This window comes from Mastigoproctus giganteus, chromosome 13 (assembly GCF_048544385.1).
Source record: "Mastigoproctus giganteus isolate SK-2022 chromosome 13, ASM4854438v1, whole genome shotgun sequence".
NCBI lineage: Eukaryota > Metazoa > Arthropoda > Arachnida > Uropygi > Thelyphonidae > Mastigoproctus > Mastigoproctus giganteus.
Window position 1 is genome coordinate 110,951,990 of NC_143587.1, and position 14,031 is coordinate 110,966,020.

The 14,031-nt window shown below is 39.7% G+C and overlaps 1 protein-coding gene across 2 annotated transcripts in view; it reads left to right on the forward strand.

Moving 5' to 3' along the window:
• Positions 1–14,031, forward strand: part of Unr (cold shock domain-containing Unr) — a 344,942-nt gene that overhangs the window by 35,972 nt on the left and 294,939 nt on the right. For both annotated transcript variants that reach the window (XM_090387109.1, XM_090387110.1), the window contains exon 2: positions 13,447–13,720. In XM_090387109.1, coding sequence (XP_090243235.1) covers positions 13,700–13,720 — 21 coding nt within the window. In that variant the 5' untranslated portion in view covers positions 13,447–13,699. The remainder of the gene's footprint in view (positions 1–13,446; positions 13,721–14,031) is intronic.

Genomic DNA, 14,031 nt, shown 5'->3' on the forward strand with positions numbered 1-14,031 from the left:
TTCCATTCACTAATCTTGTTGCCATTCTCTGCACTCGCTCCAGCAGCTCTACATCCTTCCAAAAATGAGGCCTCCAGACCTGTATACAGTACTCAAGGTTTGGCCTGACCATTGCCTTATACAGGGGGATAATCGCCTCCTTATCCATACTAGAAAAATGCCTGTACATCATTGACAAGACACCATGAGCAGACCATCTGAACTGCTAAAAAAAACTTCATATCTTCCTGCAAAATTACTCCCAGGTTCTTTTCATTTGCTACCACTGTCAGTGTAGTACCACACAGTTGATACGTTACTCTGAGGAGAACGCTGTCCCTCTTCTATAAGGCAGTTTTCTTCCCGGTTATCACCTATGCCTATGGAGTCTGGTACAAGAAGGTCAATACAGTAGTAAACAGATCGCACCTAGGAACTATCCAGCGCTCTCTTCTCCTTCTGTCCTTGCATGCCTGTCGCACTGTTAGCACCCATGCACTCCAGGTCCTCACTGGATCTCTTCCACTGGACCTGGAGATTGTTCGTCATGGGTTGCTCTATCAAATAGCCAAAGGAAGAGCAGTTACCTGTGCAGGTTTCACCACTGACCCAGCAAATAATAGAAACACTGAAAAGAAGACTTAATGAATGTCTAACAGACACCTGGCAAGAAAGATGGCAGACTAAAGGTGCTGTCACCAAAATGTTCCGCCCGGATGTCAGGGCCTCCTACCCCCTCACACCTGTCTGGTTTTCACTGGGACTCTATGCTACCTACCTCCTCACTGGACATGGCTCCTTCCAGAAAAAACTACATGACTTCAGAATTTCAGACTCGCCCCGCTTCCACTGTGGAGAGGATCGGATGGAGCACCTTGCCCACAGCTGTGAAATCTACGAGGACTTCAGGAGGATCCTGATAACGAGACTACGCTTCAACTACCAAAATCAAGAACACCTCGCCCTACAGAATGAAGAAACTTAGAGCCCTGACTCAATTTGCAATGGACCTATTTACCAGGCAGAAAGTGCTACCACCACCTTAGCACCTGGATCAATAGGTCATAACAACCATGACTGCCAAATGTTGCTGCGCATCATTGAGCCATGGATGCTAACGCCTTAGACCAACTTACACAAGACTTGACCAACAAACCATCCGGAGTACAGAACCCAACTTGATCCCTCACATCTCAAGTAGTCAACTGGTCTCCCCACTTGGTTGGGTCAATACTAGCAGTGTAATCAAAGACAGAGTCCACACATACCTTGACAAATTCCTCATCATTGATTCCTGGACCAACTTTTCCCGACCAGATGCGACTCTTCTCATCAAGAAGAGACCTACCATTGATCCCTGGACTTGACCATCATATCTTGGACTCCCGGTTTTGACCACCCCACTATCTATTCGTTATCATGGACTACTGGACCAGCCTTCAGTCTGGATGTGATACAGACTCACCAAATGGAGTCCCAATGACGACACCTGGACTAGACCCTGAACATGACCCATCCACCATAGCAGTACTCACACTACTGGATTTCCACCAAGTGTCGGCTCCAACTGACTGGCTGTGCTAGCTATACCTACCCTGCACTTGCAGGGTATCTCTCTCTCTCTCTCTCTCTCTCTCTCTCTTTTTTTTGGCTTTCTTCTGTTTCCTACCATCTGTCCTTTTACCCCCCCCCTCCATTTTTCTCTTACACAATGATTTTTTTTTCTGTGGGGAGGTGGTTTTTTTTGTCCACCCCACTCTTCTCTCTGGTGAGGCACTGGGCATACCACACTGTCATCAGGGCCATCTTGAGCCCGTCACCACCAAATACGGAGGATGTGGAAAGCTCAGGGAATGACCACCGCATATCCCGGAGCAGTAAGGCCTTAGTTGCTAATGCTCCTGAAACCAAATAACAACAACAGGGGTCATCTTCCCTGTCGGCCCCCTTCTTCTGTTTCCTACCCTCCAGTCTTCTGCCTTCCTCCCTTACTTTTCTCTTGCACAACGTTTTTCTTCGTGTGTGTGTGTGTGTCCCACAGGTCTAAATCTAAATACATCAAAATTATTGCCTGACCTATTTGGCCCTAGAACAAGTTATCAGCGAACAACCCTACGCTCTGTTAAAATTACAACCGTTGCTCAAGAACCAGCGATCATCTCATTCTCAAATCTGGTCCTAGCCACTGAAATCCCAGAAAAGTAGGTGGTAGGACCTGCCAGAGTACTTTAGCATCAGTGGTGCACCGGTTAGCCTCCCCATGAAACGGTGTGGTAACATCGGGTCCCACTAGGGGCTCGGCGGCTAATAGACCGGAGGAACAAGGGGCACAACACAATATACAGCACATGACCCCCCACATACTTCAAATCCCTGGCCCTGATACAATGTACACCCACGGAGATGGGAGAAATCCCAGGAGCCATTAGACGCTAACATACCTTACACCTTACCTCACATTACTCTGGGGTTACTACTTCCCATATGCAGTACTTTACATTGTCAATGTTAAACTTCATTTGCCACCTCTCAGCCCGTCTGCTCAACTTTTCTAGATCCTGTTGCAGCAGCGTACTGTCATTAACAACCCTGCCAACCTTCATATCATCTGCAAACTTGGACATTAAGCCTGATATACCATCATCAGTATTATTAATAAATACAGAAAACAACAATGGACCCAACACTGAGCCCTGAGGGACTCCACTAATAACATTAGTACACGAAGAGCAGTCTCCATTGATTGCCACTCTGTATTCTCCCACTCAACCATCCCTTTATCCATACCAGCAATTTGCTTCCATTGCCACACTGCTCCAATTTGTGCAGCAGCCTTCCATGTGTATCAGTATCAAAAGCCTTTCTAAGATCCAAATATATGATATCAAAGTTATTCCCTGCATCCAGTTCCTTTGTGACCGCATCATAGTATCCAATCACATTGGTCAGACAAGACTTCCCCTTAACAAACCCATGCTGTGTCCGAGCTATAACTGAAGTCTTGAATAGATGATCCTGCAGTGTTTCTTTAACCAGTGCCTCCATTAATTTCCCTGGAACAGAAGTTAAATTAACAGATCTAATTACTTGTGTCACCCTTTGATCCTCTTTTGTGAATTGGGGTCACACAATTAATGAACCAACTCTAGCAAAGTCTCTTCACCCTCTCTCTCTCTCACACACACACACACACACACACACACACACACACACACACACACACACACACACACACACACACACACACACACACACACATATTCTGTTTCTGCTGCATGCCTTTTCAATAGGCACTATTCTTTTGAATTGGCTTCTATAACTCCTGCTCTCTTTCTCTTCCAAACTGGAAAAGTCAGCATCCTTACTGTCCGACTTTAACTCTCAGAACCAACTTTTCTTATTTCTCATTATTCCTTCAACTTCCATTTTCTGGAACAACCTTCCTTCATATTATTTCCCAAAAATTGTAATTTACAATAATTCAAGTCTAATGTCAACAAATGTCTTCTTTTATCTTCTCAACCTTCAACGCATGCACAGTACTAAGTGCTATAGGTTCTAATATCCATTGTGCTTGGGAATTAAAAAAAAAAAAAACTTCCCCATTGAGTTAATGATGCAACCTCTGATTCTCCTATGGTGAAGTGACCAAAACCATGCTTGACTTCACCCCACACACCCACACCCGGTATCTCTTCTTCCATTGCAGAATAAAACTTATTATCAGTAGAATAGCAAGGCCCAGTATTTTAGATTAAGAATATAGCTCTCAGATGATTTTTTTTTTTTTTTTTTTGTAGATAGCTGCTTTAAATCAACAAGGACAAACTGTGCAGTACTACACTCAGGTGGTGAAGAATGAAAAAGAACTGGGCATCAGATATGAAGTTTTCAGAGCAGTGCAGACAGACTGCCAGAACAGCTCATGGGGTCTTGTCAAATGATATACAGGCACTTTGCTAGCTGGGATAAGGAGATGATTATCCCTTTGTATAAGGCAGTGGTCAGGACACACCTTGAGTACTGCATACAAGTCTGAAAGCCTCTTTTTAGGAGGGCTGCAGAGCTGCTGAATCAGTACAGAGATGGGCAACAAGATTGGTGAGGGTAACAAAGGGGGGTTTGCTCTTACCAAGAAAGGCTTAAGTTCTGTAAATTGCAGCATCTGGAGACTTGGCACCTGTGAGGTGATCTGATTGAGGTGTACAAGGCTTTGAATGGTTTGAGCAAGCTCAATGCTGAATGGATTCTTCCTTCCTCTTGTTCAGATTACACACTTGAGGAGCACAAATTCAAACCGAGGAAAGACAGTTGCAGGATAGATGTGCAGAAATTTGCATTTAGCCAGCGAGTAGTTAATTGTTGGAATGTACCTCCATCCTTCATTGTGGAAGTTGATAGCTTAAATAAATTCAAGGAAGGACTGGGCAAACTTTTGGAGTGAATGGGAAGTGTTTCTTTTTTTTGATGACGCTGTATAAGTTTTCTTTCTTGCATCATATGCCACTGCTAACACTAAACATGAGTTCCACCCCTTCAAGCCCTCATTAAGCAAAGTGGTGGTATTGCACTGGTTGGTGATAGTATTTACCACCAAGTATTTCCAGGCAGCATTCATCCGTGTGGTGTGGATGCCACACCTTAACCGCTGCTTACGTTGGTTTGCACGTGGGTGGTCATTTGAGGGGGAGAAGACAGAGTGGTAATCAATGGACACTGCTCATCGTGGACTAATGTTATTAGTGGAGTCCCTCAGGGTTCAGTATTGGGTCCATTATTGTTTTCTGTATTTATAAATGATATTGATGATGGTATATCAAGCTTAATGTCCAAGTTTGCAGACGATACGAAGGTTGGCAGGGTTGTCAAGGACACTACTGACACTATTGCTACTGCAACAGGATGTGGAAAGGTTGAGCAGATGGGCTGAGAGGTGACAAATGAAGTTTAACATTGACAAATGTAAAGTACTGCATATGGGAAACAGCAACCCCAGAGCAACGTATCAACTCTGTGGTACTACACTGACAGTGGTAGAGAATGAAAGGGACCTGGGGGTGGTTGTGCAGGCAGATATGAAGTTTTCTGGACAGTGCAGACAGGCTGCAAGAGAAGCTCATGGTGTATTGTCGATGATATATATAGGAATTTTTCTAGCAGGGATAAGGAGGTGATTATTCCCTTGTATAAGGCAATGGTCAGGCCACACCTGTATACAGGTCTGGAGGCCTCATTTCAAGAGGGATGTAGAGATGCTGGAACGAGTACAGAGAAGGGCAACAAGATTAGTGAATGGAACAAAGGGGTGCTCTTACGAAGAAAGGCTTAAGTTTTGCAAATTACAGTGTCTGGATCACCAGCGAGGTGATCTGATAGAGGTGTATAAAGCCTTGAATGGTTTGAGCATGCTCAATGCTGATGGGATTCTTGCTCAGAATAATCACCTGAGAGGGCATAAATTCAAATTGAGAAAAGGCAGATGTAGGATAAACGTGAGGAAATTTGCCTTTAGCCAGCGGGTGGTTGGTTGGTGGAATAGACTTCCATCCCTTGTCGTGGAAGTTGATAGCCTAAATAAGTTTAAGGCTCAGCTGGACAGGTATTTCGAATGAACAGAGGGGTGAAGTGGAAGTGGTTATTTTTTATTTATTTATTTATTATTATTATTTTTATTTTATTTTTTTTTTTTTGGCTGATGCTGCATAAGCTTGCTTTCTTGCATCAAATGCCTCTACTAATGCTAATTTCCAGTATACTGGTTATCATAATTCTGGAATTGCAGATGGAGGAATGATGAATAATAGATGAATAACAATCCCACCATCTTGAAGGTGCAAGCAGTGGATTTAGTTATCACAGAATGACTGGACTTCATCAAAATTCAATCCATTTGACTTGAGTGCCACCTGAATATCATTTCCATCAGTGTTTTTGACTCGCAGGTATCAAGCCTAGCTTGGCATACCTGAGAGAGTTTCTGTGACAGCCTCATGGACCAGTGAATGCTGAACAGCATAGTTCAACCCATGCTTGCATTGATTGGCATAGGCATGTGTTGTCATCCCCAGTGTAAAAGGATTTCTTTTAACCCTTGGATCTTGCACATAAGGGATGTACCTAGGATACAACAGCTATACTAGTGTGAAGTAGAGGATTTGGCTTGCTCCAAATGATTTTGAGACTCGCCATGCTACCTGTAAGTGTACTTTGAATATCAACCTTTTTGATTTCCAATTTGTGTCTTTAGCCATTGCCACTGCAAGTTTCTAGAATGTTACTAAATTCTTCTATGAAATATGAAACATTTAAATGCTGTAATGCCATATTTTACTGCACTTGCCAGTTGTTTGGATTCTTGATATTTTACCATGTCATATTTGGCATGGAAATTCTATTCACATTCTGAATAAAGCTTATTCTAAGTTTGAACAACTCATGGCATTCAGATGATTACCTTCCAATATCTGACATGTTTAGCAAGCTGGTTGAAGGTGAAGAAAATCTTGGCTCCTGATGTTAACCTTGTGAAGGTGTATACTTGAAGCTATAAAACTTAAGTGGGTGATTGTCTGATGCTGCCTCAAACTATCTGCCTGAGCATCCTTAGATGGCAGGTAATGAGGCTGCATTTCTGAATCTGAAGACAAACTAGTGAAGCTTGATCATATCAAAAAATTCTGACATTTGACAGCTTTACCTTGAAGACAGTCTCTTTTTCCTTGTCCATGTACTCTTCAGTATTATCAGTAATAACACCTCAGACAATCTCTTCAAGAAAATCTGGTATCTAGGATCTCTTTAATCAGCTCCCAACTGCTCGGTGTAGTCTTCGGTATAAAATACCATATTCACCAGTCTTTGAGGTTCATCTCAAAGTCAGAATCTGCATCCCTATCTTAGAGGATTTTGTTTATCCATTTGAAAGGGACAATCTTCATCTCCTTTCAACCTCAGTTGAATGTGGTGGTCATCAGATTTAACTGCATATGGTCTGCAGAGCCTTTATTCTCTGGTATCCTCCATTTTGTCCTGCTCATCCTCCAAACTACCATTGCTTCATCAAGGAACCTCTTCCTGTACAGTTTTTTGTATGTTCAGATGCTATCTTGAGTCCTCAGTTGGATTACAGCAGTTGTGCTAGGTGGTAAGAAATATTAACAGAAGCTTTCCCATCCTGGTTGGGAATCGGATTTCAGTCTGTTAATGCTTGAATCCCAAGTACTTGAGCTTTTTACTTTCAGGATTGTAGTGGTAGACCCAGTCAGAGGTAATCGTCTATGTGAATCATGTATTAGATGAACTAATAAATTGACTGGGAATTTTTACTTATGTTATTCACTACTCATCACTGATTTCCTCACTACAGTAAACTTTCAGTTGATAGCTACTGTCAGTATTATTATTAGCTATATGGTGCAGCATAAACCTCAGACTTATGCTGCACCAGCCAAAATAAAATTTACAGAGAGAGGGGGGGGGAATTGCCAAGAAAAAGGAAGAATGATGATATCCTTACTCACCAGATGTGAGTCCCTGGGGTTACTTCTGAGGCACGGCTGATATTCCCTACTTCTCAAGCTTTTTGAGAGTAGTGAATACAAAAAAGTTCAGTTTTGTTACCATTATATACCTGAGGGGTTTAGAGGGGAACAGGTATTCTGTGTGTTATCAGTCGAAAACAATGATGGATCCAATATCTTTTCTATTACAGAATATTTAGAAGTCTAGTTGGCCTGCCTCCCTAAAATCCACTCATGCACACCTCAGTGGTAAGCCCTGTTATGTCACTTAGGTCAACGAATGTGTAGAGTGGTTCTCTTCAAGACGCCTGGTCAGCGTGAAGAGGAAAAGACCAAATCCTCCAGCACATGATAGTACGACGAAACAAATGCCGCTTAGTCCCCAGTGGCTTTCATTGCCCCCTCTTACAGCTGCAAGAGGATCAGAGTGGAAGCAAAGGGTGCTAAGAATCTCTGGGTATGACCAGGCTGCCATGCACGGTTGTTGTTGTTTTGGTTTTTAGGAGCATTAGCAACTAAGGCCATATTGCTCCGGGGATATGCGGTGGTCATTCCCTGACCTTTCCGCATCCTCCATATTTGGTGGTCACGGGCTCGAACCCCGGTCTAATCAAGAAGCGTGTGCTACGCACTGTTGCTCCTGCCCACCTGGCTATGCAGGTGCCCTTCCATGCACGGAAACTGAACTTGGCCTGTTACAACGTAAGATTGTGCTTCGGTGAAGACAGGATGTTAGAGCTGGAAAAGGAATTAGAAAATGTGAATTGGAATATCATCGGTTTGGCTGAAACAAGAAGAAATGAATCATAAGTTTACCAAGTGGAAATCTGCTGTACACAAATGGAAACAGTGAAAGGAGTGAAGGTGGAGTTGGCTTTCTTGTCCATAAAGATTTAAAAAACATTTTGGAATTCAAAAGTACATCACCAAGGGTGTCAAGACATATTCAGGATTTCTAAGAGGTACAAGCTAAAGGTTATAATGATTTATGCACCAACATCAAGCCATGATGATTACGAGGTTGAAGAAATGTACACCGAAATTGAGTTTCTAGATGAGCAGAAAAACACCCCACCATCATTATTATGGGGGACTTCAATGTTAAGGTTGGAAAAAGACAAAACAGTGCAGAAAGGGGAACTATAGGAAATTTTGGAGTTGGTGAAAGACTTGTGGAATTTGCAGAATCTTGAGGAGTGTCAGTAATGAACACTTTTCAAGGAAAGGGTGAACAGAAAGTGGACATGGAAAAGCCCAATTGGATTAACAACTAATGAAATCGACTTCATCCTCACTAATAGAAGGTATATCGTGAATGATGCGTTACCGTCCTAAACAAGGCAAATGTTGGAAGTGAACACAGAATGGTAAGATCCACACTTGATATAGATGTAAGGAAAAAACTGACTTGAGTAAATAATACGAAGGTCTTTGAGATAACAGAAGAGGAGAAAAGGCAGTATGTACTGGAACTTAAGAACAAGTTTGAGCTCCTGCAGACTGCACAGGACCAAGATATTGACGAGGAATATTAAAATTTTCTGAAAGTGATAAGCCCAAGAAACCTATAGGTAAAAAGAAATCTAAAGAAGAAAAAATTAGTCAAGAAACACTTGTCATGATGAACCGAAAGCGACAAATAAAGAGCAAGATAAACACTGACAAGGAGAAACTTGTGTATACCAAGTTATACAAAGCCATTAGAAAGAGACTCAGAGAGGACATAAGAAGATTTAATACAAGAAAAGTAGAACAAGCATTAAGGGAAAACAAAGGACTTAAATCAGCAGCCATGAGCAGTAATACAGAAAGACAAATGATACTGAAACTGAAGAATAGCGATGGTGTATTTATAAATAGCAGAGAAGGCATAATTCAAATAGCAGAAGACTACTATAGAGAGAGAATTATACAAGGGGTGAGGGAATGATGCCAGCAGTGAGGAAGATTGATTGTAAATTAGTAACACATATGACATACCTGATATTCTTCCTGATGAGGTAGAACATGCGTTGAAGAAAATGAAGAATCAGAAAGCCCTGGGGGAAGATGAAGTTACTGCAGAGTTGTTAAAATTGGGAGGAAGAGACATAACACAAAAACTGGCAAGGCTCTTCGCAAAATGCGTTAGAAAAGGTGTGATGCATAAGGAGTGAATAATGTAATCATAGTTTTGCTGCATAAGAAAGAAGATAAATCAGAAATTGGAAATTATAGACCAATTAGCTTGTTATCCTACATCTACAAGTTGTTCACAAGGGTTATTACTAACAAATTAGAAAGAATACTTGATGAGAATCAACCAAAAGAGCAAGCTGGCTTTAGGACAGGATTTTCAACTATGGATCACCTTCACGTAATATCACAGCTAATAGAGAAAGCAAATGAATATAAAACACCATTATGCCTGGCATTTGTGGATTATAAAAAGGCATTTGACTCCATACAGCATAAGGCAATGTTTCAGGCACTGGAACGACAAGGCATAGATACCCCATATATTATGATTTTGAAGAAAATATATGAGAACGCTACCTCCTTTATTAGACTAGACAAAGACAGTAGTAAATTTAAAATTGAGAAAGGAGTTCGACAAGGAGACTATCTCCAAAGTTGTTTATTGCAGCCCTTGACGAAGCTTTCAGAAGATTAGACTGGTTGCAGAAAGGAGTCAATGTGAATGGAGAGTACCTAAATCGTTTGATTTGCAGATGACATTGTGGTTATAAGTCACAATCCCAAAGAATTAGAGGAAAATCTTAATCAGTTATGCAGAGTTAGTAAGGATTTTGGACTAAAGATGAATATGGCTAAAACAAAAGTAATGATGAACAAGTATGACGTAGAAAGGGACATTGAAGGAGCAATAATTGAAAAGTTGGAGTCATGTACTTATCTGGGACAAGTTATTAGCTGTGATAATGATAAATGGCTGGAAGTCAAGAGAAGAATAAATTTTGGATGGATCGCATTCAGAAAATATAGTCACATAGTGAGGAGCAATATCCCAGTTTGTCTGAAACGTAAAATAATGAACCAATGTATGCTCCCACCATGACTTATGGAAGTGAAATTTGGGCACTCACCAAAAGAATGGAAGAGAAGCTGAGAAGTACATAGTGAAGAATGGAAACAGTTATATTGGGAATCGGACTGTTAGATAAAAAGAGAAACACGTGGATTAGGCAGCAAACTCAAGTAAAGGACATTCTTATCAAAACTAAAGAACTAAAATGGTCTTGGGCAGGACACATAGCTCGAAGACATGACAGATGGACTAAGAAAATAACAGAATGGTACCCAAGAGGAGCTAGAAGAAAACCTGGAAGACAAAGGCGGAGATGGATAGATGAAATTCATGAGTTTGCGGGTAGTAAATGGATGGCCAGTGCTCAAAACAGAAGGAACTGAAAAGTTGCTGGAGAGGCCTTCATCCTGCAGTGGATTGAAAATGGCTGATAATGATGACCTGAGCAAAGCACAGTCCAGAGTGTGGTGTTTTTTTTTTTTTTTTTAAATCCCATTAACATGCTCTATAAAACACTCTAGACCTGCCAGCAGCATTCAGATTCACCACATTATCTTTTGTTGATGATGTGCCTCTTACGAAAACACCACAACCATCCATTGATAATACTAAAGTTTGTTTGTGCACTTTCAAATTTATTAGTGGTTTCCCTAGGTTCACTCCCATGTTACCATCTAATCACCAAATATTGTTGCACATACCATTTGTGCATAGCTTCTTCAAAGTTTGACATAAACCATCTTGAAGCACAAGTTTTCCAAAGCCATTTGTTTCACAAGCACCAGCATCAAATTTTGCAGCAAACTGTTTGCTTTTTTCCTTTGTTACAAACATAAAAAATTTTCACCCAGTACTCTCTCACAAGTGAGAGAATTTAATGGTAGGCACCTCCATAGCCAGGTGGGAAGGAGCAGCAGCGCGTAGCACAAGCTTCTTGATTAGACTGGGGTTTGAGCCAGTCACCACCAAATACGGAAGATGCGAAAAGGTCAGGAAATGACCACCGCATATCCCAGAGCAATATGGCTTTAGTTGCTAATGCTTCTAATAACCAAATAACAACAAACAGAATTTAATGAAAGATAAATTGAAAATGAGAACATAATCTGGCATTTCAGTGCTAGAAACTGTTCTCATTTTATCTGAAACACTGCAATTTGTATGCTTTATCTTCACTACCATTCTTAGATACTGTTATGAGGAAACTGTAGTACAAAGTTTCTGTTGTCTTCTTCCTGTCCAGTATTAGGCTTAGTGGATTGTTATGGTTTCTCTCCATCTTTGCAGGGATCTGCCTCTGTCTCTCCTTCCCCGAATTTGTAGTTTAGAATCACTTTCAGATAGCATCCATCCTCCATTCTCCCGTTCTACATGCTGGATTCATCTGTTTCTGTATGAGTTGATAAAATTCATTGCTGAAGTTGTCTCCAGTTCTGACAGGATGTCTTGATTTCTTTTTACACTGTTTCTAATTGTCATACCTCCCATAAAAACTGCAGTACAGTACTGTAATAGGAAAACTTTGTAAACCACAGACACAGTAAATTATGGTATTGTACACCAAGATTGCATAAATTTCACTTGTACACGAGACACTGTCTCGTCATAAATACTGAATTTGACTACACTTACTTGCTATAGCAGTTCCTGCTGTTATGAAGAAACTGACTTAGATCCAGTATTTCAACAGGTTACTTGAAGCATTTTTGTTCATAAAATAAATGCTTTATGGTATTTCAGTTTTTCTGATTGTGATACTATATTGATAAATGAAAGTAGGCCCAGCTCCCTTATTAACTGCAAGTTAAACTTGCTTTCTTGTGAAACTATTTTAACTGATTGTAAATGCAATCAGACTGAGCAAGTTATATTGCTGAATCAAGTTTGGATGAAAAGCCAGATTTTCATTCAAACTCAACTTTCTATTGAGAGAGAGAGACCTTTAACCATTAGAAACCAACCATTCAGCTCTCTGAGTTGTGCCTTTTTCTTTGCCATACTGATATGGTAGTTTTGCTGCTGTACTCAACTTTAATTATCAACTTGCATAGGAATGAGTTGCTAAGTAATGTAAGTATGAAATGTGCATGTATCTAGGTATTAAGTGGCGAACTGTAAGTCTAATAATTGCTGTAATATCTTTACAATGAATTTGTTTAGAAATATTATAAACAAAGAAATTGAAAATGAAACAAAAGTAAAATAATATAAATATAATCCGCAGAGCAGAAGTGAGCTTCACACCTTTGGATTAGGAGATGTTAACCTTAATCCATAAATTATGGGAGCTTTATTTAAGAAATCTGCAGTGACACAGTTGCAAAATCCCCTTGTTAGTTATTTTCAGTAACTTAGCATCTTTGATACTAAAGACTGGAATAATATCTTTAGAAAGTTTTTTTGTATAAAGAAAGAAGTAAAAGTGCAAGAATGGCTTGAAAAAGTAATGCAAGATCAGCACTTTCGCTGCTGGCTTTTCAGATTACATTTTTGACCCAAGATTTTTTTCTGTCAAATTGGAACAAAAGTTCTAAAAGTGATGTGGATTTTCCCTTGAAGTGGATTAAAATCCAATGCTGCAGATTTGCATGTTGAAGCAGTGAACATGTTAATAGATAAAACAAACAAAAAAAAAAAAACCTACAGGCACACTGTAGTAGCATTTTAATTTGATTTATTAAATACCATTATGCACATGTGGGAATTGCTGCAACAAACCAAGCTTATGAGTAGCTGTTCTTAACCTGAATTTAAACAATTAATCAATTAAAATTGTTTTAAATTTAATACTAGTTTTGAAATCTTAAGTCCTCAAAAATGTTGATTATTTAATTTTTTTAGAGAATTTTCAGTTAGTTTTCTTATTATCAGAATCTGATAATTAGTTATATAATATTAATTGTTAATTTTCTTCCCTAGCACGACCCACAAGTAGCATAGAAAAAAAAATTCTCCAACCACATAGGGACGTCTGCTCTGACACACTTCAGCACGCACTGTTCTACATCTGAGGCACTTCCATTCAACCTTTTTAAACTTTTAATAATACAAACCAAGCATTTTTGATTAGTAACTGTGAAATTTAAGGAAACTGATTTCATACATTAATATTGAATAACAAGAAACTTGGTGGAACATTATCTGCCATTATTGAAAAATCAAACGTGATAATATGGCAAGTCCTCAGTGGAAGGTATGTGTTTCAAATTTAAGTAAAATAGTTCTGATTGATTGAAATGAATATTTTTATCTGTACAATAATATTCTTCTTACCTTCCCAAAATTTTATCTTTCAGTCTTTACGTATAACTACCTTTATAACTAAAAGAACATTTCCATATGTTTGTGCTTTAATTTTTAATTCATTTTTTGTTTAATGCTGATGAATTAAATCTAATTAATTTAATCTAATTGTATATGATGCTTTATTTTTAGCATTAACCCTTTACAGTTTATCTTTATTTTCACTGTCTTCTCCCATGCTGCAGTCCAGCTTTATCAGTC